Below are 25,225 nucleotides of genomic sequence, written 5' to 3' on the forward strand. Positions count from 1 at the left end.
CCAGCACAAGTCTTCATCCAAGCAGCTGCCCAGGGCTCACAGGCCAGCTCCCCAATTCTCTCCTGCATGTCTGTCTGGCCTCTTCCCCAGGCCCCAGGCCCAAAAGCTCCAGCCTCCTGGGGAGGGACATAATCAGCAGCAACAGCAAATGGGCAACGCTGAGCCTCCGGGGAAGCACCACGTCTCCAAGGTTTATTTAAGAAAGCCGTGTGGATTGGCCTCCTCTAACAGTGGCTCCAGGACAGATCTTCAGCATTCAATGGATTGCCCAAGCTGAAGGACCATCTACCTTGGCTTTAAATCAATGGGGGGGGGGGGCAGTTCTAACCCAGAGAGAATGGGGAGCTAGGAAAATAGAATTGATTTTGAGCTTTTTTCCATTTTGAAAGGCAGTGAGAAGTAATGGGGCTACAGGAGGGGTGGGCTCTTTGAACTGTGAAGTCAAAGGAAGGAATTGGTTGGAAAACTAAGGGCTTGGTAAGAAATAATTTTTAGGAAGTGCTGCCTCTGCTACAGCTCTTAGCCGACAAAATATGGTTTGAGGCATAAATGCCCTACATTTTCTAGTAAATGCCCTACATTTTCTAGTTTGACAGGTGCTATCAAAATTCAAAATGTTTCAGAAAGTATTTTAATATTTATGACTTTTATTTTCAAGATATATATATATATATATATATATATATATATATATATATATATATACTTTTTTTTTTTTCTGGCTGTGTGTGCACACAATTCTGGCTTCAAAGTTTTAAGATTAAAATGGGCCTGACTACTTCAAGCTCAATGTAGTTAAAATTGAACTTAGTGTCTCTGACTTGAAATCTGTGATTCCTGAGCTTAGTTACTGGCTCATCTATTCAACCTGTCAGCCAGGACAGATGCCAAAGCCTTCTCTAAATATCTTTCAGCCTACAACAAAGCTATCCATGATTTTCTATTGATTATCTGTTGATTTTATATTCTAAATAGGCATTGAGCAAAAGAGGAAAATGTATAAAAAGCAGCTATTGATACCCGGGGATTGGCCTCAGTGTTATTCCAAGCTAATCTAGCTCTGCCAACTAGCGATGTCATCTCCTTGAATATAAAAAATCTCGCAGAACACTAACATCAAATAAGGCCAACATGAGACCATGACAGAGTGAAACCAAGACAAAATCACTGCCTGGCCTACAAAGTACCACATCTATACCTCCCTAAAATGAAAACCGAGGTTTTACCTATTACGATTTTTACCCGATCTGCCCTCCCCACAAGTCACTGAGATTCTCATACCTAGAATTTTCCCTGCTCTCTGACAGCATCCGATCCGGGGTGAACCCCACTTCCTTAGTGTCTCCCCAGTTGCCCACCCCAAAGCCCCAAAGCACAGCTCTCCGATAGGTTCTTTTTTTTTCTTTTCTTAGTACTGGGGATGGAATCCAGGAGCATTCTACCTCCGAGCTACACCTCCATCCCTAGGGTTTTTTTTTTTTTTTAATTCTTTATTTTGCAATGGGGTATCACTGAGTTGCTGGCCTCACTAAGTCGCTTAGGCTGTCCATGAACTGCAATCCTCCTGTCTCAGCCTCCCAAATGCTGGGATTACAAGCGTGTGCCACACACCCGGCTTCCTGATATGTTTTTGCTAACATCGCTTAGCAAGCTGCCTTGTCACTCCTGGGGTGCGAGCTCCCTCTTGATAGGAAGAGAAACCACACAACGGGTTCAGCCTGCGCAGCCTTCTTCCTCATGGACCTGGGTTTAGAGTATGGTGTCATCCTCTCCTCCCCGCTTTTAGTTGAATTTTGTCTCGTATCCTCACCTGCCTGCAATTCGGCACGATGCCACGTGTGTTCCAGGCTCCCGTGTGCTTCCGCTCTCATTCTTCTTTCATGCTGCCACGCGATGGTCTCCTCCACCTTCACCTCCACCAGCGAATCGCATGAGACATCGAGTTCATCATACGTGAAACTGCGAAACTCCTGGATATACAAGGTGTCTGGTGATGTGGTTTTCTACAGCCTAGATGACTATTCCTCTACATGTCATTCCTGCTTTCAAAATGCAATTCATAACTAATATTTTCAGAGTTCTTAAAAGTTAATATTAAGTAAATAACCCCCCGGTATCATGTGGCTGATATGTGTGGACATACAGTTCATGGAAGAGGCTCAAATAACTAATAAAGACAATCTGTTTAGCATCATCATCATCATCATCATCATCATCACCATAAGTATTAATCAGAGGTTGAACCCAGGGGTTTATTCTACCTCTAAGGTACACCCTCAGGCCAATTTAAAAAGTTGTTTTGAAACATGGTCTCACTAAGCTGCTGAAGTTCTTTCTCTCTACATTGCTAAGGCTGGCCTTGGGCCTGTAATCCTCCTGTCTCAAGTACTGAAATTACGGGCATGAACCACCATGCTTGTCTTATGTTCAGTATTAAGTCCCTCCCCCAAAATGAAAATAAATAATATAGGTAATTTTTGAATTTCAGAATGGGAAAATTTTCAGTGAATACAAACTCAGGGTAAAGTTTGGAGGAATCCTGTAGGAGCTTATGACTCTCCTAGGGCTGCATAACAAAGTGCCCCAAACAGGGTGGCTTAAGACAACAGAAACCTACTGTCTCACAGTCCTGGAGGAGAGACTGAAGTCAAGGTACTTGCAGGACCACCTCCATCGAGTAAGTGTGGGGCGGCCTGCCTCTCCCTGCTCTGTGTATGGCTGTGCGTCTCTGCCTTGCAGCTGCAGGACTTGTTCTACGGCCCTGCCATCACAGGTCACTCTCCCTGTGTGTCTCTTTACAAATTTTCCTATGAAAGGTATAATAATAATAATCTGTAAAAGTGACAATTTGATATGGATTAATCTAATATTTATAGCACAAGGACGTGCTATCAGTAATGAACAGAAGAAGACATTAGTTTGCCACATATTTTAGGAAAGCTTGGTGTATGTTAAAAAGTCCAAACTTATTCATATTCTCTCTTTTCTTCTTTCTTTCTTTCTTTCTTTCTTTCTTTCTTTCTTTCTTTCCTTCTTTCTTTCCTTCTTTCTTTCATTTCTCTCTCTCCCTCGGATTTTTTTAAAAAAAGATAATTTTATTTATAATGAATGCTATTCTCTCCACACTTTAAATCATCAGTTTACTCTTATAACAGAAAATCAATTTAAATATCACCAAAGAGGAATGAAGACAAAACTGTGCTATTACATATCAATGTTAACAATGTTTCTGATGTCATATTGATATTCAATCAGTCTTTCAGAATGGTCCATTTCCAGTGAAATTCTCAAGAAACTGCTAGGAAGTACAGTCCTTCATATTGGAATCTTATTGTAAAGTGTGCTAGGTGCGGCTCTCGATTGCTTCAGAAGTGAAACAATCCAAGAAGTGTTCTGAAAAAAAGGTTGAGGCCTGGAAGCTACTTGACACGCAGTCCATCCAGATGGACAGCAGCCTTCATACCCTTTGGTTTTTAAAACAATCCTTTTGAAAAATTAATTAACAAATATTCCCTTAAAGTTCTATTTTAAACAAGTGCCAATGTCCTTGGCTTTCTCATTTCCACTGATTTGTTTATCAGAGCATACAGTGATGGTCGTCTTATTTTATCCATATTTTTGCTGTAAACATTGAGAAATATATCAAGGACAACTAGGACAACTAGTAAACCAGACCATGCATACTGAAATGTGAACGGTTTAGCAAAGAACACAAGTGAAAGTATAATGGTCATTGCTTTTCTTCCTGTTGTCACTGTGACAGCAACAAGGGCACCAAAACTTTTAATCAAAGCCAGCACAAAAGAAATTCCAAAATACCCAGTGAGGGAAAAAAGAAAGCATAACCATAGGTCCCGAGAGGATCCTTTGAACAAAATGTGGCTGCAGGGCCTAATCCATTAGTGCATGTCAATCCCAATAGAATGTACACAAAACCGATTGAATACGAATACATAACCATTTCAGAATTCAAAGCATTATGCGGTTTCATGGCTTTCTCCCGAATGTTCCCAATGACGACGTCCACACACAGTGCCAGGGAGATAAGCGTTACACCTGTCAGATTGAAGTTTAGTACAGCTGTGCTGTCAGCAAGAGTAAACCAGACCAGGCCGAGGCTCATGCATACTGCAGCAGACACATCGGCAGCGTTACACCGCGTCCCTTAAATACAGATTCCTCCTAGTGAAAGGCTCCATTTAGAAAAAAAAAAAAATCATAAGCCCCTAGCAGCTAGCTAATAGTTAAAAAAAAAAAGTATATTTTACTGCAGCTTACAGCTTAGGAATGTAAAATATGCGATAAGCCCACCCCATCTTATCTATACTGTCTGGGTCAGAGCGCCTTGACCCGGGAGCTTACTGACTACACCTGGTATTTTATCTAACACTTGACTATAGAATGTACTTTTCAAATGATTCTGTAATTTTCTGTAAACGCATGCAATCTAGCCCAAACCCCCCCTAACTAGTGGTCTTTTCCCTATAAATACGCTCAGTTTCAGTGGCTCGGGGCCGAACTCCTATATGAGTCGGCCCCAGTGCACTGGCTCCTTAATAACCTTTTACCTTTTGCTTTTGCATCAAGGAGAATAAAGTTTCTCGTGTGTTCTTGCTGTCGTCGCTTATCCTGAGGCTGATTGAGGGTCTCCCCTCGGCGGGGGTCTTTCATTTGGTGCATTGGCCAGGAAAGAGCGACCACCCAAGTTCCACGAGACACCCCTTGGAGGTAGGATTTTTACCAGTCTGTCTCTGTTTGTCTTGTATGTCTCCTGTTGCCGGCTGTGTTAATTTCTGTAATTTTTGGTTTGGTTTCTGGTATAGTGGTGAGCAGCTGCCTTCTGGTATTTCTGGTATTTGCAGGCGTCTGTGCCAGTGGTGCCCACTGGCACAGAACTCCTTGTTCGATCAATTGTGGGTTCGGGTCCCATACGCAAGGAAGGTTACAACAGACGTGTCCGTGATAACCAACTGCCACCCTGGGAGATGTCCCGGGAAGTCTGGGGGACCTCCGAGGATGCTCGGAAACGTCCCATCTTGGTCTGAGGATTGTGGGTTAGAGTCCCACTCTCAGCCATCTGGGTGCCAAGCGATTGTGGGTTCTAGTCCCACATGAAGGGTGCCGTCTAGGGTTTGGAAGGGACACTTGCCAGAGGTGGTCTTAGGAGTCTCTCGGAGAGAGGAGGGGCTCCATTTTGTGTGCTAATTATGTTTCTTTGACTGGTTTTGGGAGTTTTTTGGTAAGAGGTGAGGCTTTATTCTGAGTTTGGTTAAGGGCCAATTGTGTCTCTTTGTCTGGTTTGTTTAAGTGATATTTTTTGTGTGTTTAATCTTGACTGTTATGGCCATTGTGTTTTTTTATTAAAATGTGTGTACCAGCTGGGTTGTAAATAATTCTTTTCAGCCTAATAATAGTATTATCAATAAGAGTAATTAATAATTTGTTAGATACTTGTGGTATAAACAGCTTTAATTTAATAGATTACAAAGCTTTAGTGTCAAAAAGTTGGTGTGCGTGTGGATTTGTTTGGTTTGTTTTCTCTTTTTTGTGTTTAATTTTGGCAATGAGGCAAGGAACCCCGGCTGTCCTTGGGGGAAAGTAAATATGATGTTCTGTGTTCTGTTTGAGATGGCATGTTTTTTGGTATGGTAAAAGCTTTATGATATTGTTTTGTCTTCTATGGTGCTTATAGTGTTTTGCTTAAAGTGATAGTGTTGAAATAGTTACCCCATGGTAATAGAATGTGATGTTTGTTATTAGTTGTATGGTGGTTATAATATGCTGTTGAAGAAAAAAAAAATGAGGTGTGGGTCGGAGAAAGCTTCCGGCCTCTGTTCTGCATTAGATTGCATAGAAAAAGATTTTTCAGTACTGTGCATTTATTTTGTATGTTTAATTTGCTTTTTAATCAGACCTTGGATGGTGAGCTGGAGGGAGGCTGAGCAAACTGCCCTGGGGTCGGCCGCTGGAAGATTTCTTCCAGCCCCAGAGAGAAGTTGTCAGCATCCCACTCCTCACTCGTCCAACGAAAAAGGGGGGAAGAACGGGTCAAAGTGAGTCCATCAGCCTTTCTCGCTAATAGAATTAAAAGAAATTAAAAAGAACTTGAGAAGTTATACTACTGACCCTGACCATTACATCAAGGCATTCAAGTTACTCAATTCGTTATATGATCTTACTTAGAGAGATGTTAGATTACTTCTTGAAGAAACTAACTTCTATAGGAAGGGAGAGGATATATAAAGAGGCTAGAGCACTGGGAAATGAATATTTTGTGGCCTCCACAAATGGGGAATTGGATGATAAACGGAATATTCCTATAGGGGAGACAGGCAGTGCCACTCGTAGACCCCAGCTCCTTGCTAGAAAGGAACAACTTGCAAAATGCAAAAGTTCTTGAGCCTAGCCATGATAGTCAGTGCATTCCAGGTGCAGCTTCAGCAGCCTGGGATCCGCAGGGTCTTAGTGCTGCCAGATTAGTTTCCAATTGGTTTTGCCTGCAAGCCTGGAGAGAAAAGTTCACATGCAGTTCTTTCATAAGGATTAAATATAAGGCTATAACACCACCTCAAAAGAATAGATGCTGATATCATTAGTTAATTCTTTACCCAGTAGAAGGGAAGGCCATCCTCAGACAGACTAATACTTCAGGTGCCAATTTGGTCTGACAGAGACTTAAAAAGGGAAAGATAGATGGACAAAAGCCATTTAAGAATTCTGGCTGATCGCAGAAGCCTGGGCTCAAGTCTGTTTAAGGTGAAAAACCTAGAGCAACTCTGGAGGAAATGCTCTCAACCAGGAGGCCATAAAGGCCCTCTGAGGCCTGGCTCACAGTGCAAAGGGGAACCATTAAATGGCTGAGCGCCCCCAGTTCCAGAGGGAATCGGGGTCCTCAGACCTATGTTCCCAGTGAGTCCTCCCAATTACCACCACCTGAGTAAAAGAGCCTTAGGCGATCACACAGTGAAATCTCGGAGGCCAGTCGGAGGCAGTGTCCTTCTTTCCCAGCCCAAGGACCAAAAGCTTAGCCAGGGTGGGGAGTCTTTTCAGGCCAGCCCTGAGCCATCTGTTTATTCAGCCTGCAGAGGTGTTTAAAATGACCTTCCTTTCTACGTTCTTAGCCACACCAGAAAATTCAGCTCCTCTGATAACAAAATTTTTTTCTTTTGCTGGTTGCACTAAAGTTATTACTCAAAGATATTTTTATCTCAATTAGTCTTAGCTAAAATGGTTACTTCAAAAAATTTGTCCAATTAAACTCCTGTGAGAGGTGATTAAATAGAGTTATTTTCTTTGAAAAAAAATCAATGTTTTAAAACACTAGGGATGTTTTTTATGATGTCATAAATTTCTGTGGTAATTTACAACAGTTTTTAAGGTATGTGGTCAAATAAAATATACAGTGTTTTTAATATTGCTCCTTTTGCAAAATTAAGGTTTTAAGGTGCTATTGATATTTATCTAATGTCTTAATTTTCCTTGTAATCTATAGTTCAATTGAGTTAAAAAAAATGCTAAATGCAATGCTTTAAGATGCTCTTAACTTCATGAGGTTTAAAGTAACACTTAAGTCTTTTAAATGGTTTTTTGATTGCTGGTATGTGAACAACATTAAATGGTATGCTCCTTTTTGGGTTTGTTGATAGATAACAACAAAAGGATAAACGTAGAAAGTCTATGGATATATTTCTTTATATGTTGGTAAATACAGAGAAAAAAGGTTTTGTGAGACTAGAAAGCATATTATGAGGTTTGTCCTAAGATTGTCCCTAAGGGAAACAAAGGACCAGATAAAAAATTAGAGGGTTAAAGCAAGGTATAAAGCATGGATGGAATTTGTTTGGTTGTAAGTTTTATCCCAAGATTGTCCCAAATGGGAAAAGTAAAAAACAGGATGAAACAAGAAGGTTAAAGCACGTTGCAAAAGGTGTATGATAAGTTGCAAAACAGTGTTTGTGATATATTTGCATATGTAATGAAAATAGATTATTTAAAAAAAATAGGTTTCTAATAAGCCTACCACTTGTGTATTCCCAAAGAGGACATTGGGAAAAAAATAATTCTTTAAAACTGGCTTCAAAATTATTTATCAGAGAGCAGTTATGGAAATAAGTTTGCTTTTCTTTCCTTGTCATGTTGCTTTGTGGCCCTGTCTGCTAACTATTTTGTGAGTGTTATCTCCTGCATCAGATGGTGTTACAGACAGAACCTGACAGACATCTATCAAAGCCCTTTGGACTGCCATAGAGACATACTCACCCATCTGACTCCCTCACCACCCACCTGCATGCCTGTACCCTAAAGCCGGGCCCCCAACTTCATCCCTGTTCAGCTCGAAGCAGTTTATGACTGAGTCAGCGTCCTTATTCCTTTGCTAAGGGGTACAGGTATGTGGTAAAAATAAGAAAAAATTAATAAAAATTGGGCTCATGATTGTTAGCAACAATTATAAACATCAAAATGTATTTTCTGTGTTTACCTTTGTCCTAACAGGTGTCAGGAAGTTACTAGACAGAGAGGAAAATGTACCAGTATTGGAAAGAGGCATCAAAATGTATTAATGTGGCAGTATTGAAAATATAGTCAGAGCCTAGGTGTTGTGGATACCAATACAAATAACACAGGGTACATGCCCACTTTGGAATTTGAAGCATGTACTGTCCACATGTGTCCTTAAAGAATTTTGGGTCATTTTTTATCTGTCTACTAAAAATTGTTTATGAAAATTTCAAAATACAGAGATATATAGTCCTACAAGGTATAAAGGCTTTGAATTAAAATTCCTTTGTATAATTGATAATTAATATTGGATTAATACAGCTTGCTTTTTATAACAATTTATATAATAATTTTTCTAAATACAGGTCTTTGTGTTTTAACACTTGGTGTTAACTAAATTGAGGGTTAGCTTTGGCTAACCAAGGTCAATGTTAATTATAACTCTAGCCTGATGGCTCAGAGACAAAGAAAAAGATTTTTTGTCTGGCCTGCATATGAAGGCTTATTCTTGCTACTGACTCAATCCCCAGCAGCTTTTTGTTCTTAAAGGAAAACTTTGTTAAATGTTTGCTAAATGAGTAAATCAAACAATAATAAGAAGATACCTTGGTTCATGTGGCTTAAATTGTTAAAGGTTTAAGATCGTTACTGAAATATTAACATACTTTGTTTTCTTCAGGCTGAGACAACTACCATCATATTGTCTTTCTGGTAATAGATATTTAAATCATAATGTCATTCTATATCTAGAGTTATCTAAATGTGCTAAAAAAATTTCAGAAATCAAAAGTTAAAGGTTAAAGGTATGTTAATTTTATATTTGTATGTGAACTAACCAATAAGATTTTTGTCTTTTGATTCAGAGATTTAGCCTTAAGACCTGGGTTAAAAATCTGTTTATCCTGATTAAGTAAGTGTTTTATTATTGATAATAACATATTTATTTTCATTGTTAATGTTGTCATTTAAAAGATAGAGCTATCTGATTTTTATCAATACTGTTAGCTCACATAAACTTATAGTTACCAATGTAGCCCAATATAAAATTAGGTCAATGAACTACTAGAGTGAGGCCAGTATAAATTTAAAATCTGGCTATTATGTTTGATATAACTAAAATGAAATGCATATCCTACTGTGTCTCTGGGATGAAGGCTCCCATTAATCAGCTTTTAAGTTTGACCTTTGGAGTGTCTCAACAACAGAAATAGGGTAAACAAAGTTAAGCATCAGAATGGACAGATGCAGACACAGAGACAAGCCCATTTAACAGCCCTGCATTAGGTAATAAGTCTTTGCCCCCTCAGAGATACCAAAGGCTTCTTATACAGAGAGGGAAGGAGCTTAAGGCCTTATACCTGCCAGCATGGCAAAGGTGCCTGGGTGTCATGTCGAAGACTGGCCAAAGAGTCTGTCGGCACCTGGGGGAAAAAGCATGTTGTCCTCACTTCTGAAGGGAAATTAGATCGGCTGTGCTCAAAGGCTGAAAACTAAGGATGCCCAAGGCTCGGCAAGGCCCCTCTGATCAGCCCTCTGACCAGCTGGAGGAAGCCTGGGTAGCTCTTGAAGTAACAGGCAAAATATTAAATTTCTTTAGATACAGTTCTTAGTCCTCTGCTCGCTCTGTCTCTCTTAGAGTTTTATTCAGTAGAAACTTATTTTGTATCTGGGGTTGATAATACTCCAAGGCCAAAGATATTTATGATATCTTAAGCTTATAAGATAATTTTACCTAGATTTATATGCTAGCTGGTCTGATCCTGCTGATCTGCCTCTAACCCTAACATGAAGTAAGTAACCAAAAAAAAAAAAAAAAAAAAAAATAGCCTCATGAGTAAAAAAAAAAAACCTCAGTGATCAGGTTATATTATTCAAGTTTGTTCAAAACATTGCTATTCTAGCCAGTTCTGATTAAAATGTAAGCATCTAGAAAACTAACTCTTTGAAATACAGGCTACTGTAAGACTTAGATTGGTGATGTTACAGCATATTGTTTAAACCCTTAAGATACAGAGTCTGACTGAGAAATGCCAGCCTTGTGCCTAGGTTCTTACAGGTTCTCCAAACGGTCAAAGAGCAAACCCACTACCTGGTGTGAGGCAGATCAACCCAACACCCCAGTTGCACAGCCAGGTGACCTGGTCTGAGTAGCACCCTGGCTGCAGTGAAGATAAAAGAAAATGCCACTGAATTCACTGCTCTCGAATCAAGCAATAACTGGAGCAGATAACGAGGACATTTGAACCATAGACAGAACTGTTGATGGGATTGAACTTTGAAAGCACTTTTCCCACGTGCGAGAAGCACAGACCAAAGGATTGGAACTTAGACGACATCTTACCAACTCATTGAAGCTGCACCTCATTAGAAAGTCCTGTGATGGCAACAATGACTGCTTATCTACAACTTCTCCTACTAGGAGAAATGCTGTTTTTATGCTAACCATTCTGGGGTATTTCAGAAATCTATGGCAAGATTTAGAAAGCGGCTAGAAGATAAATAGTGGGAACGAGACCTGCAAAAAGGATGGTTTAAAGGATAGTTCAATAAGGTCTCCTTGGATGATTGCATTAGTATCTGCTTTTATGGGGCCACTTTTGTTATTACTGCTTTTGCTTACCATAGGACCTTGTATAATAAATAGATTAATTGCCTTTGTTAAGGAATGAGTTAATACTGTTCAGGTTTTAATGCTACACCAGCAGTACCAAAGAGTTAAACCCGAAGTCCTTATATATGTAGACTCAGAAACTTAGTTCTATGATTAGAACTATTTCCTAAAAGGAGTGGGGAATGAAAGGCTCCATTTAGAAAAAAAAAATCACAAGCCCCTAGCAGCCAGCTAATAGTAAAAAAAAAAAAAGTATATTTTACTGCAGCTTACAGCTTAGGAATGTAAAATATGTGATAAGCCCACCCCATCTTATCTATACTGTCTGGGTCAGAGTGCCTTGACCCGGGAGCTTACTGACTGCACCTGGTATTTTAGCTAACACTTGACTACAGAATGTACTTTTCAAATGATTCTGTAATTTTCTGTAAACGCATGCAATCTAGCCCAACCCCCCCCCCTAACTAGTGGTCTTTTCCCTATAAATACCCTCAGTTTCAGTGGCTCGGGGCCGAACTCCTATACGAGTCAGCCCCAGTGCACTGGCTCCTTAATAACCTTTTACCTTTTGCTTTTGCATCAAGGAGAATAAAGTTTCTCGTGTGTTCTTGCTGTCGTCGCTTATCCCGAGGCTGATTGAGGGTCTCCCCTCGGCGGGAGTCTTTCACTAGCATAACAGCAGTCAATTTGCAGCACTTGATGACTTGGGCAGGATAATTCAGGTAGCCCAAAGAGTGTCTGATAACCCCACAGTACCCACAGTTAGAAAAGCTAGTATCATGTAGGTTTTTCCTGGTATTCTTCTCCTTTTGTCCTGAATAAGCTGAAATTCTATTAGGCCAAATATGGAGTAAAACGCAAACTGCACTAAAGTAAGGTACCAGCCATAAGTCTTAAAACCCTCCACTGAAAATATTAATTCCTGTAAATATTCATAAATTGGGTAAAATAGTAAAACTCCAGCAACACATATAAAAAATTGAGTAAGTTTGTTAAATTTGCTGAGATTTATGCCAAGTACTACAATGTCATCAATTGACAATGTGGGGTGGCAGTGCTTGGGTTTCAGATGGCACAGTGATAGAGTTGTTCCTTTTTGGTTGCGTCTAGGGCTTCCAAAATTATCTCTGTTGGGCTGGTCTTTTTCCTTTGGTGTTTCTTATGCCTGCCTTGCCAAATCTTCAGAGCCGGCAGGTGACCTCCGTGCGGCGGGCGTCTCAGCCACACGGAGCGTCCCTCACTCCCAGGCCCAGCGCCTTCACCTCTTCTTCCTCCACCACCACTTCCCACCGCGAGGCTGCGGGGCTGGAAGGCGCTCGCAACACAATCGCCCTCGCGCCACTTCCGCCTTTGTGTTCTGGCGCGCATGCGCACGCTCCTCTCGGATTTTTTGGAACAGCGTCTCACTTAGACTTCTGAGAGTCCCAATATGTTGCTGAGGCTTTCCTCAAAGCTGTGATCCTCTTGTCACAGCCTCCCAAGTACTGTGATGATTACAGGTGGAAACCATCACACCCCACTCGCTCCATTCTCTCTGTCAAATGCACTTTCGCTGGTGCGTTGCAGTCTCACATCATCATGTAGCTCAGAGTGATAGCGACACCCGCGAGCTCATACCCGGTGCGCTCCCCCGGCTGCCCCCCCCCTTCCCCATGATGATGTTAAGATTGGCACTGACACTTCTACATAGGTATGTAACTTCAATGGAAGCGTCTCCTTCATTATTCCCCCTTCCCTGGTCCCCTCCATCACTCCACTGGGGATTCTCTTCTATTATCTAAAGTCTCTCTTATATCCTGACCATTCTCTTTTTTAAAATACTTTTGTTAGCCCGGCATGGTGGCTCACGCGTATAATCCCAGCATTTGTGAGGCTGAGACAGGAGGATTACGGTTCAAGGACAGCCTCAGCTACTTAGTGAGGCCCTCTGAAACTTAGTGAGACCTTGTTATATTAAAAAAAAAAAAATAGGGATGGGGGCGTAGCTCAGAGGTAGAATGCCCCTGAGTTCTATCCCCACTACTGAAAAAAAAAAAAAAAAAACAAACTTTTGTTGGTCCATTATACATTCTAGCGAGATTCAGTGTGGTACATAAATACACGCACATCACTAGGTGTAATCCCTCCGTAGCCCACCCTGCGCTCCATTCTCTTTAGACTCCTTGCTCTCTCTGTGTAACCAGATGATATCAAGATTGTAGATTCATAGCCGGGCGTGGTGGTGCACGCTTGTAATCCCAGCATTTGGGAGGCTGAGACCGGAGGATCGCGGTTCGTGGACAGCCTCAGCTACTTAGTGAGGCCCTCCGCAACTTTGTAAGACCCTGTTTCAAAATAAAGAATAAAAAATAGGGCAGGGAGCTGGGCATGGTGGCGCACGCTTGTAATCCCAGTATTCGGGAGGCTGAAACCAGAGGATTCCGGTTCGCGGACAGCCTCAGCTATATAGTGAGGCCTTCTGTAACTTAGTGAGACCCTCTTTTAAAATAAAGAATAAAAAACAGGGCAGGGGATGTAGCTCAGAGGTCAAATGCCCCTGGGTTCCATCCCCAGGTCCACAAAAAAAAAAAAAAAAAAAAAAAAAAGAAAGAAAGGAAGAAAGAAAGAAAGAAAGAAAAGAAAAAGATTGTAGATTCAAATTTGGAGGAGAACTAAAAGGCTGTTAGGTATGTTTAAGCCTCAGCCAGGCATCAGACTTGGGTTTACTGGGGGGTCCTGGCTGGAGGCTCTCCTGGCCCCAGCCACAGGGCACGACTGAGGACTGACGTCAAGGTTACCCCTGTGGATAGGTGCTGCCTTTAAGATGAACCCACAGCTCTAGTGGGAGCAGAAGCCAGCCCTCCCTTGGGCCTCCTTTCCCACCACTCCAGACCTTACCAAGGCAGGGATGTGCTGGTCAACTCAGATGAATGCTCCTCTTCTGACATGAGTGTTGTTCTGGGGAGAGACCCCGAGCCAGGAACCATATTCCTCAGTGCCTGGAGGTAGAACCATGTGCTGTGGTTTACGTGCGTACCACAGAAGTCCACGTGTTGAAGCCTGTCCCCTCAGTGGAGCAGTGTTGGGAGGCGGTGGTGGGTTCTACAGTCGGGAGGGTGGCCCTCATGAGTGGTGTCACGGCTTTCTCACAGGATGGGCTTCACACTCACAATTTCAGCTCTGCACGAGAGCGGGTTGTGACAAAGCAAGGCTGCCCCTCGTGGGTTGCCTCTTCTACCAGCACCCACTGCCCACTGCTACTGCCATGACTCGAAGCCCTGTGAGGCCCCCACCAGGAGCTGAGCAGGTGCAGAGGCCATGCTCCTGGGCTCCCCACCTCCAGAACCAGGAGAAACAAACCTCTATTCTTTGTAAATCATCCGGACTCAGGTATTCTGTGATAGTAACAGAAAGCAGATTAAGATGCTGGGTGACTGACTAGTTCTGGCTAGTAAAATGCCAGTGGGACTCATGTGTGATGCTCTTGGTGTTTGGAAGGCGTGTCATAGTGCCTGACACAGCTTAGTTCTCCATGCATAGATTTTGGTTTCTGTGCCACTTGGGCCTGTGATTGTTCTGTGGTTTTGTCTTTTATTCAGATAATTTCCACATGGCTGAGTCCCTGCAGGAATGTCAACTTGGGGCTGTACTATAATTTTATTTTATTTTTGTGGTACTAGGGATTGAAACCAGGGGCATGTTACCTCCAAATTACATCTCCAGACATTTTTATTTTTTGTTTGGAAACAGTCTCACTATGTTGCTGAGGCTGTCTGCGATCCTACCATCCTCTCGTCTCAGCCTCCCTGGGACTGGGATGGCAGGCGTGCACTGCCATGGCCTGTGGGGGCCACGGCACTCTTGAACTCAGTAAAGACTCAGTGCCTGCCGTGAGGAGGCCCTTACCGTTCTGTTGGCTGGAGGCTACAGGAAATGCAGGGTTTTCATTTTCAGGATGTATGTTTTTAACAACTGCAGCTTATGCTTAATATGTGCTTTCCTTACAAAATATTGGAAATATTGATCTCTTTTAGAGTTCTGGATAGAGACTTTCTAAATTCTTTTGCTTCTCTGTAAAATCTGGATTTTCTTTAGAGAGGCAACAGTGAGAAAAAAAAATCAGTTCAACTGAAACGGGAAGTGCTTTAATAGGAATGTTTTATTGTCTCTTCCCGAGTTTCTAACAGATGGATAGAGTGGAAACACTGCTTCCGTAAACATGGAACACGGCTGGCGCCTGATCGTGCGCTCCTGACGCTGAGCACCGAGCCCTCACTCCTTGGGGTTGCTGACGACGGCGGTGGTGGAGTAGGAGTAGGGGCTCAGCAGGGCGGCGATGGTGTAGTGGCGGTGGCCGGAGTCATTGGCTGTGAATACCACCTAGGAGAGAGGACAGACACGGCCATTTCTAACAGAGCCCCAAAGTGCGAGGCGTGGTCAGAGACTGCTGCAAATCCAGTGTAAGCAAGATTGTTTTTATTTTATTATCTTATTTCTGGAAAATAGAACATAAAGCAAACGTCAGAATATGCTGCAAGTGAAGCCAGCCTCGTACAAGAGTCAGGCCTCTTGTTCTGCGAATGCCCACGTGAGCCTGGCCCTAGTCTGACTGAGGGCTCACGGATTGCTCACAGCTCTGGTCCATTCCCATGGCTTGGAAAAAAGGCCAGTGGCAGGAGCCCTGTGGGAATGGTGATTATTGATCATGCTGCGACTCTGAGACCTATAATTTAAGCTGGAAGGAACAGTTCTTCCCAGGTTACAGATAGGCAAACAGGCTTGTGAGTTGGTGTGTGCTGCATTCATACAGGGACAGACACACCAGGAAGGTAGGACACATGTTTCCAAACCCAGAGATTTTGCATGTTCTTTTTTTCCTTTCCTTTTTTCTCATTTTATTTCCCCTTCTGTTGTACTGGGAATCAAACCCAGAGGTGTTCTAGCTCTGGACTATACCCCAGCCCTATTTTATATATATTTTTTTAAGAGAGTCTCACTAAGTTGCAAAGGACCTTACTAAGTTGATGAGACTGGCCTCAAACCTGTGATCCTCCTGTCCCAGCCTCCCAAGTACTGGGATTACAGGCATCCACCCGCACGCCTGGCTTCCTTTGTACTTTCTAACATGAAGAAGATAGATATTTTTATGTATATAATAAGCAATGAAATACAGTGCAAAAGTATGATAGGACTCCATTTGTATCTCAGGAGACCATGTTGGCATTCCGCAATGTCCACTCATGCTTTTGGAGCTTATTGAAGCCTTCTGATTGGGCGAGCTGCTGTTGGAACTGATGGTCACCATAGGAGCCGGCCAAGTGCCCGAGGCGCAGGTGGGAGCCGGGGGTCCAGAATGAGGCAGGTGGGGATACATTTGGTTCAGGGGAGAGGTGGAGGGCAAGGATGATGTGTTCAATTGTACTTATTTTTGCAAACAGGCCCTAGGTTGAGCTTTGGGTCCGCTCTGTGTAAACACTTTTTTTTTTTTTTTGCTTCAAATATGAAAAAAAAAAAAAAGAAAGAAAATCTGGAGGACTAAGGCCAGAAGGAAAAACGATCCAAGCAAGCCGTACTCAAAGCAGAAATGCTCTCTGGGTGAGAGGAGGTGGGACAGTCCTAAGAATCTCTCTGGAGGAGAGCAGAGCCTTTAGGGACACCTCCAGAAGCAACTAGGGAAAGTTTGCATCTCTTTTTGGGCAGCCTCCAGCCCCACAGATTATTCCTTAAAATTGTAAAAGGTGAGCTGGGCGTGGTGGAGCACGCTTGCAATCCCCGCGCTTGGGAGGCGGAGACAGGAGGATCACGCAAGTTCGAAGCCAGCCTTGCTGGCTTAAGAGACCCAGTTTCCCAAATAAAAATATTAAAAAAAAAATAGGTCCGGGAGTGTAGCCCAGAGGTAGAAGGGCTTCCAGGAATCCCAGTACCACACACACACACACACACACACACACACACACACACACACACACACACAATTGTAAAAGGTGTAATCTGTGATCCAGACCCCATGAACGGGATAGGCCTAATAGTTCCAAAGAAATTTGTTAATGTTCCATAGTAAGTAATTCTCCCAGCTGCATCACCGGCCAGGAGAGGTGCCCAGTCCTGAAGGACTGCAGTTCTCTCTGTAGCATAAGGCGCCTCAGGAAAGGAGGTTGTGCTGGAGTCACACACCAGCCAGGACGGGACACCTGCTTCAGCGCTCCCCGCCTGGCCTCTCCCTGGCTTGTCCCTTCCCTGCCACCCCGGGGTCAGGAGGTGTGTTTTCCCTTCTGACTCTCTAGTGTCTTGTGGTGTGCTCAACACAGTAGGTTTTTATTTTTCATTTTTATTTTTTGTGATACTAGGGACTGAATTCAGGGGCAGCCTACCTCCAAGCTACATCCCAAGCCCTAATTTTTATTCTTTATTTTGAAACAGGGTCTCACTAAATTGCGGAGGGCCTCACTAAGTAGCTAAGACTGGCCGGAAACCCATATTTTCCTGTCTCAGCCTCCCAAGTACTGAGAATACAACACGCCCGGCTTTACTTTTTAAATGTTTGTTGAATAAATACTAGAAGAGTGAATAGAAGACAAGAAGGCTAACATTTCATGAGTAGGAACAACATGGTCCTGGGAAATACTGGTGATGACTCTTCCCATGAGGCTGAGCCCCAGGACAAAGGAGGTCCCAGGGAGGCAGACCCAGTGCTCCGGGGGAGGGCAGGCCTGTCTATACCCTGCACCCACCCCATCAGCTTAGTGTCTGGCTGCAAAGTAGCCAGACATGCCTCTTGGTAGTGGGGACTCCCTTAGTGACTCGTGGGCCCCAGAACTCAAACAGGCTCCTATAGTTTCCCTGGTAACATTGTCTACTAAAAGAACTCTCTTATGTTAATTGAAAATCTCATCCATTTCTAAGTCAGAAATGGTTCCCTTTCATGCTGAGCTATTTTTGATGGAATTAGTTGATCTTTAACTCTGACCAACTTGTCTGGATTCTATTTCCACGACAACCATCTGTTTTAAATGATTTATTGGGTTAAGATAAGGAGGAGGTGAGGAGACTCGGCCCATGTATAACTGTTGAAGAATTTTGGGGGGGTAGTTACTAATGATTGAATCTGAGGCATTTTACCTCCAAGCTATAGCCTGGCCCTTTTTTATTTTTTATTTTTATTTTATTTTATTTTTTGGTAGTACTGGGGTTCCTTGAAACTCTTCTACCTCTGGGCTACACTTCCAAACCTACCATGTATATATATTTGGAAACAGGGTCTCTTAGGCCAGTGAGGCTGGCTTTGAACCTGCGCGATTCTCCTGTCTCCACCTCCCAAGTGCAGGGATTACAAGCGTGTGCCACCATGCCAGGTGTTTTATTTTTTATCTTGAAACAAGATTTCTGAGGGGCCCCCTAAATTGTTAAGGCTGGCCTCAAATCTGCAATCCTCTGGTCTCAGCCTCTTAAGTATTGGGATTATATGTGTACGTTGTCACACCTGGCTTCTTGGAAGAGTTTTACTTCATAGAAAGTTACAAATATGGCTTAAAAAACTTGGTTTCAAGCCTGGCATAGTGGTGCACGATTGTAATCCCAGCATTCAGGAGGTTGAGACCAGAGGATCATGGTTTGCGGATAGCCTCAGCTACTTAGTGAGGCCCTGTTTCAAAATAAAAAATGAAAAATAGGGCAGAGGGTGTAGCTCGGTGGTCAAATGTCCCTGGGTTCCATTCCCAGACCCGCAAAAACAAAAACAAAACAAAGCAAAAAATAAAACAACTTGGTTTCTCAAAGGGAAAAGCTTCCTGAGGCACCAGCACTGACCCAATCTAAGCATGTGATCTGTGACACTGGACTCCCCCAAGTTTCACTTTCTTCATCTGTAAAATAGGGGTAATAATAGGACCCACAATGAGTTGGTCATGCAGATGAGATGCAGAAAACACTTACCATAGTGGCTGGCACATGATGTCCTCTTGATAGATTTCCCTATTGCCTTGCCATTCTTATTTTTAATTTATTGTCTTTCTATGATTGCCAAGAATGGCTCGTTCAAACCACTGGGCAGCCAGATGTGTTTGAAATAAAGAACCTCTCAGGTTTTAGAGAAATAAGACAGAACACCCTCAGTGGGGTCTGGAGAACTGCCTCAGAATCAAACACTAATATTTCTTCAGCAAATAAACAGTCATAAGAAGTGGAATGGAAGGCTCCACGTGGTGTTAAGGAAGCTCAGGCATGTTGCTAAGTGAGTTTTCACCTAGCTCAGGGAAGAGTTTGCTTTTAGGACTGCAGCGGGCTGTGGGATGGGAAAGGGAGCTTGTGGTCGCTCGGCGCTTTCCCGGGCCGTTTCTGCCGTATGCTAAGCACAGCTGTACATTTCCTGGAACCAATTAACCAAACAATTTAAGGATCTGTACACCCACCTCTGCGTATTCATGGAACGGAGAAATGCCAAGTGCTTTCCAGTAGGACTTGGAGTCTAATTCCACTCTGTACATCCCTTCTACAAACTTGTCCTCTGTGGTGAGCCCGTGCAGCTCGCCAGTCTCGCTGGTCTTCCTGTAAGACACAAAAGTCCACATTAAGTCAGGCATAAGGAATAAATAGCTTGGCAAAGTGGCACCCCGGCCGTGTGTGTGTGTGTGTGTGTGTGTGTGTGTGTGTGTGTGTGTGTGTGTGATATATGCAAATAATGTATACTTTATATTTTTTTCCTCAAACAATTTAGGAGAAAGAAAACTCTAGTAACTTTTTTTTTTTTTCAGTACTAGGGATGGAACCCAAGGGCATTCTACCTCTGAGCTACATCCCCAGCCCCAATTTTTTTATCCTTTATTTTGAAACAGGGTCTCATTGAGTTGAAAAGAGCCTCACTAAGTAGCTGAGACCATCTGTGAACCGCAATCCTCCTGTCTCAGCCTTAGGAATGCTGGGATTACAGCGTGCACCACCACGCCCAGCTTCTAGTCACTTTTTGAAGTTAAATGCTAGGAAATTCATAAAAGCTTTTCACAAAACCTATTGTAGATTTTTTTTTCCTCTTATGAGAATACAACACAGGCATAAAGTTTACTTGAAAAAGTCCCAAGGAGCCCGTCATGGTGGCAAGCATCTGTAATTCCAGTACTTGGGAGGCTGAGACAGGAGAATCACAGGTTTGAGATCAGCCTCAGCAACTTAGTGAGAATTTCAGCAACCTAGTAAGAACCTGTTTTAAAACAAAACAATAAGATAAATTAAAATAAAATTGAGCCGAGGTGTAGTTCAGAGGTAGAAAGTGCTTGCTTAGCTTGTGGAAGGCTCTGGTTTCCATTCCCAACACCCGCTCCCTTTCCAAAAAATCTCCACAAAATAAAAAACAATTCTCTTGGAATTCAGAGTTGGATGAGTGACTGAATGAGTGTTCACGGCTGTTCCTAGAAGTGGCCATAAGTTGCTCTAACTTATGCTCCAGGACAGCAGGGTCTCACTCTTGGTTCCTGTGGCAAGAGGGTGACCTTCACAGACAGTATCATTTATTCACATACTGGTAAACCTAAAGAAAGGGAGAACCTGCATATGACTTCTGACTCTTTTCTTTGTATCTATTTTATCTCTTTGGGGTGTGTGTGTGTGTGTGTGTGTGTGTGTGTGTGTGTGTGTACACGTCCATGTGCACACATTTTAGTTATCAGGGATTGAATCCAGGGACATTCTGTCTCTCAGATAGACCTCAAGCCCTATTTTATTTTATTTTGAAACAGGGCCTTACATTGTTTATTGCCCTACAAATTCTAAGACAAGAATTCTCAGGTTAAAGCCAGGCATGGTGGTGCATGCTTGAAAGCATTCAGGAGACTGAGACAGGAGGATCATGGTTTGAGGCCAGCCTCAGCTACTTAGTGAAGTCCTCTGCAACTTAGTGAGACCCTATTTCAAAATAAAAAATAAAAATAGGGCAGGGGGTGCAGCTCAGAGGTCAAATGCCCCCTGGGTTCCATTCCCAGACCCTCAAAAAAAAAAAAAGTCTCAGGTTGAGTGTCACCCAGGGGTTCCAGGTAATCTGAAAATACTAAAATTACATGTATGTTTTATATGTGTGTGTCTATACACATGTTTCTGGACATGGAGTCTATAATTTTCATTACCTCCTTCAAGTGGCCTGTGACCTGAAAGGGTTGCAAACTCCTGCAACGATAGGGGAGCTTCTCCCTCCTTTTTCTTTTTCTGCCCTAAATAATACTCTGGCTCCTGGTTGCTCCCAGCATAACAGAACAAGAAGTTTTTGTTCTGAGGGTGTGTTAGAGATCTGCCCACACTGCCAGTCTACTCATTGGTGTAGGCGAGCAGGGCGGTGGTCTTTGGCAACTCACCCAGAGGCGAATGGCTCCCAGGTCTCGTCCGCAGCCTTTTTGAACACCTTCACGGCCACGTTGACAGCGGGACTGCCTCGGACTGCATCGAGGACTTTGACCATCAGGGGACACTTGGATTCTCCAGTGCCCTGGGCGTAGAGAAGACAATGGGAAATCAGCAAAACTGATCAGAATGAAAGTATTTGTTCTGAATGGGGTTAGAAATCTGGAACAAAGCTGGAAGTACATGCTGATTCCATTACCAGTAGCATAAGTGTTGACAATTAATGAGCTTCCCCACTCAGCGTAACACAGACAAATTGTTTCCAAAGCAAGAGCGCTTTGTGCCTCCAGACACACTGCTATCGACCTGGGATGTGTGTATAATGACTTCTAAAGGAGAAAACAGGCCCCCCTGAGAGCAGCCGCTTGGTTCAGCCTCTCCATTTGTGTGGAGTGCTGAAAAGATGAGACCTGGTGCACGGCCAGTTTTCCTAGAAATCATGTAAATAAGTTGATGCTATAGTAATTCCTTGGTACTAGTTGCAATAATGTAATGTCAGCATACTTTCTGGCCCATTTAATAAATACTATTAGTCAATTCTTCTAGTCTAGAGGATCTAAAAATCAGGTATCTGACAACAATGCCATTCACCAACAAACATTAATCGATAGGTGTCTCTGGCCTACAATCCCAGTATTTGGGGGGCTGAGACAGGAGGATTGCAAGTGTGAAGATTTCAGCAAGTAGGGAAGTTTTCAGCAACCTAATGAGTCCCTGATTCCAAACAAACCAATATATAAAAAGGGTTGGGGGTTTAGCTCAGAGGTAGAATGCTCTCGGATCCAGTCCCTAGTAACACACACACACACACACACACACACACACACACACACACACACACTTTGATTAGCCAAAGGGCCAAAATATAATCTATGTGTTTTGCCTCCTAAATATATTTATGAAGGGATGCTTTCATGGCAATTCAGCCTTAACAGCTTCATCCATATCTGATTCTTATTTCTATTATCTGAGGAGATTGAGGTGCTAGACACTGCAAACTTGATGTGTAAAAGTAAACAGAGCCCAGAGTCCATCCTCAAGTCCACTAAGTTCTGCAGGACATCATTCTTTTTAAAGTTTGAGTCAATGCTATTAAACACAGAGGATGAGTACCCTTTCCCTAGTAACCCCAGCTGGTCGCCTGTAGCAGTAGTGGAGAAATCTATATCTACTGCACATCTGCGGTATATCAAAGGGACTGGGGAGAATCTCCACTCACCACGGGGCCAGCCTCAGACACAAATACCAATCCAGCAAGGCAGAGGAGGAGCAGACGCTGGGAAGCCATCCTGCCAAGCACTTGGGGACTTCAGTGATGGCTGCTCTGGGTTTGGGGCTTTTATATCCCCTTCTCCCAAGCCAGGCTGCTGATCCCTGTCAATCTGACTCAAACCTGCTGATTCTGATTATTGACTTAGTCAACAAAAGGAGAATAAGTAACCCACACAAATATGAACCTTGTCTAGAGAGATTAGTGCATCGGAACATTAGCTCTATGAAATATTCTTAACTGGTCATTTGACTAGCTGGATCACCAAAACAAAACAATCCAAACAATACAAAAAATAGCCTGCTCCTGTTTGGTTAATGCAAAAGCATTCTTGCCTTACTTATTTCAGTGAATATTTCTACCTTATATACATGTTTGTCTTTCATTTTAGGAATAGGTGCAAGTTGTGATTTACTTCTTGTTAAATGATACCTGGCTTAAATATAGTGCACTAGAAAACACTACTGCACTAGATATATATGCCCATGAACCAATAAGGGAAAATCTTTGGCAGTGCCTCATTTTAAGATGTCTGATTTAGCTAAACTAAGTTCTTGGGAAGCCTTCTTGGTGAGAGATTTCTCCAGTGTGTGTGTGTGTGTGTGTGTGTGTGTGTGTGTGTGTGTGTGTGTGTGTGAATGGATAAATTAAGACAGGTCTTTGTCCTTATAAAGACAAATGTCTATGAGATATAGAGAAGACAAACATTTTGGACCAGTACATGTCCAGGGTGAAGCCAGCTTGGAGCACTGTAGGAGGAACATTCCCATAGCTAGAAGAGTCAGGTTGGAAGAAATTTGACAAGAAATTATGAAGAATCAGAGACTTCAGGATGTGGAAGAAGTGACAGGAAGGCATGCTGGGGATATAAAAGTGTGCAGGAGACTGGGAAGGAGTGTGGGCTGCCTGCAGGAAGGGAACAGTGCACAACTGCAGCTGAGAACATAACTAGGGAGGGATGGTAGAGCCTTAGAGACTCTCTTTGAAGTAGCCATTGAAAGGTTTGAATTTGTAGACAGGCTTGGTGGTGAGGCCTATAATCCCAGTACTTGGAAGGCTGAGAAGGGAGAATTTCAGGTTGGAGGCCAGCCTCAGAAATTTTAGCAAGACCCTGTTTCAAAATAAAAGAATAAAAGGACTGAGAGTTTTGCTCGGAGGTAAAATACCTCTGGGTTCAAAAAAAAAAAAAAAAAAGAATTCTGAATTTGGAGTTAGACCCCTGGAATCAGACACAGTCTTAGATCTGCAGCTCAGTGTCCTAGATGGTTCAGTGAGTTACTTCCTATCCCAGATACTCAACCGATTCATTTGTAAAACAGGAATTCCTACTCTTCTACTTCAAATGACTATTCTAATAACTGTGTGTGTGTGTGTGTGTGTGTGTGTTTGCTGGAGATGAAACGCAGGAACATTTACCTTCAAGCTATACTTCCCAGCCCTTTATATTTTTTATTTTGAAACAGATCTTGAACCTGGAATTATAGGCATGTGCCAGCACACCTGACTTTCTAGAAACTTTTAATATGAGATGATATAAAAGCATTTTACAAACTGGAAACTACTATTTTGCTGTAGAAATACAGTTGTAACATAAATTGATTCAATGTCTATGCCTAAGGAGAAAATCCTAACTAGTATTTCTCTTAATTGTCACCTAGTATTCTTCTGAATACTTCCCATTGCAGAGCCTGTTCTCTATGACCCCTAGACATCTGCAAGTTTTTTGTAACCCGGCAAAATCTCCTGCCCACGCAGTTTAGCACCACATGGGTCATCTCCTACAAGCCTTGTGAACCGGCATGATACTAGTTTGATTCTTCTGACTTCTCCCAGGTAATGGACAGCCTTATTTATTATAAGGCTTTTTAATACTGTAGATAAACTATTTTTTCCCTCATTGATGTTCTGAGGATACAAACAGCTAGCACATGGCTGTCGGCACTGGAGTGTCACTAATGTTTTTTCCAGTGAATTGATTAGCTACGTGGCCGGCCAAGTGCTTGCACTGGGCACTGTGGTGGTCAGGGGAGCCGGAGCCTAGGGAGGTAACCGTGTTTGGGGGCCCCAGATCTTTGCAGGTTAAAGAATTTAATTTTGTCAGCTCCCTTTGAGGTGGATAAATCCAAGGGGTTTGATGAATGGTAAGCAAATCATAAAAGACTCATTTTAAAACCATAATACCAATTTAATGAATAGTCAGATGGTTGCTGGGTAAGCGAGGATTTAGAGAAAAGGGACTGAGCTTATTTTGTGAGAAAATTTCCTCCAGACTGAGAGAGGGCCTAGGGAAGTTCCTTTCTTCACACAGAATACACTTTCCACAGGGAATGCTTATGTCTGTCCTACCTAGCTTGTCTTTCCTCTGGGAATGTTGCTCAAACACTGGGAAGGCCTTTCCTTTCTTTCCTACCTAGATAGCCATCAAGGTGGCAAAATGATCTAGGGTATAGTCATTAAAAGCCCTTTTATTTTTTATCCAAGTC

At 42.7% G+C, this 25,225-nt stretch overlaps 1 protein-coding gene and 1 pseudogene across 2 annotated transcripts; both read right to left on the reverse strand.

Annotated features, from left to right (window-relative positions):
- Positions 1 to 1,643: 1,643 nt before the first annotated feature.
- Positions 1,644 to 11,891, reverse strand: LOC308276114 (adenosine 3'-phospho 5'-phosphosulfate transporter 2-like; annotated as a pseudogene). Its single transcript has 4 exons — positions 11,779 to 11,891; positions 3,540 to 4,182; positions 2,626 to 2,832; positions 1,644 to 1,970 (listed from the first exon to the last, which is right to left on the reverse strand). The product of its transcript is annotated as an adenosine 3'-phospho 5'-phosphosulfate transporter 2-like (transcript).
- A 3,470-nt stretch (positions 11,892 to 15,361) lies between these two features.
- Positions 15,362 to 22,760, reverse strand: TTR (transthyretin; the record flags this gene model as incomplete). Its single annotated transcript, XM_080714844.1, has 4 exons — positions 15,362 to 15,469; positions 19,498 to 19,633; positions 21,427 to 21,557; positions 22,692 to 22,760. The coding sequence occupies 4 exons, from the start codon at positions 22,758 to 22,760 to the stop codon at positions 15,362 to 15,364; spliced, it is 444 nt and encodes a 147-aa protein (XP_080570970.1).
- Positions 22,761 to 25,225: the final 2,465 nt, after the last annotated feature.

This window comes from Muscardinus avellanarius (assembly GCF_963383645.1).
Source record: "Muscardinus avellanarius genome assembly, chromosome: 17".
NCBI classification, from domain to species: Eukaryota; Metazoa; Chordata; class Mammalia; order Rodentia; family Gliridae; genus Muscardinus; species Muscardinus avellanarius.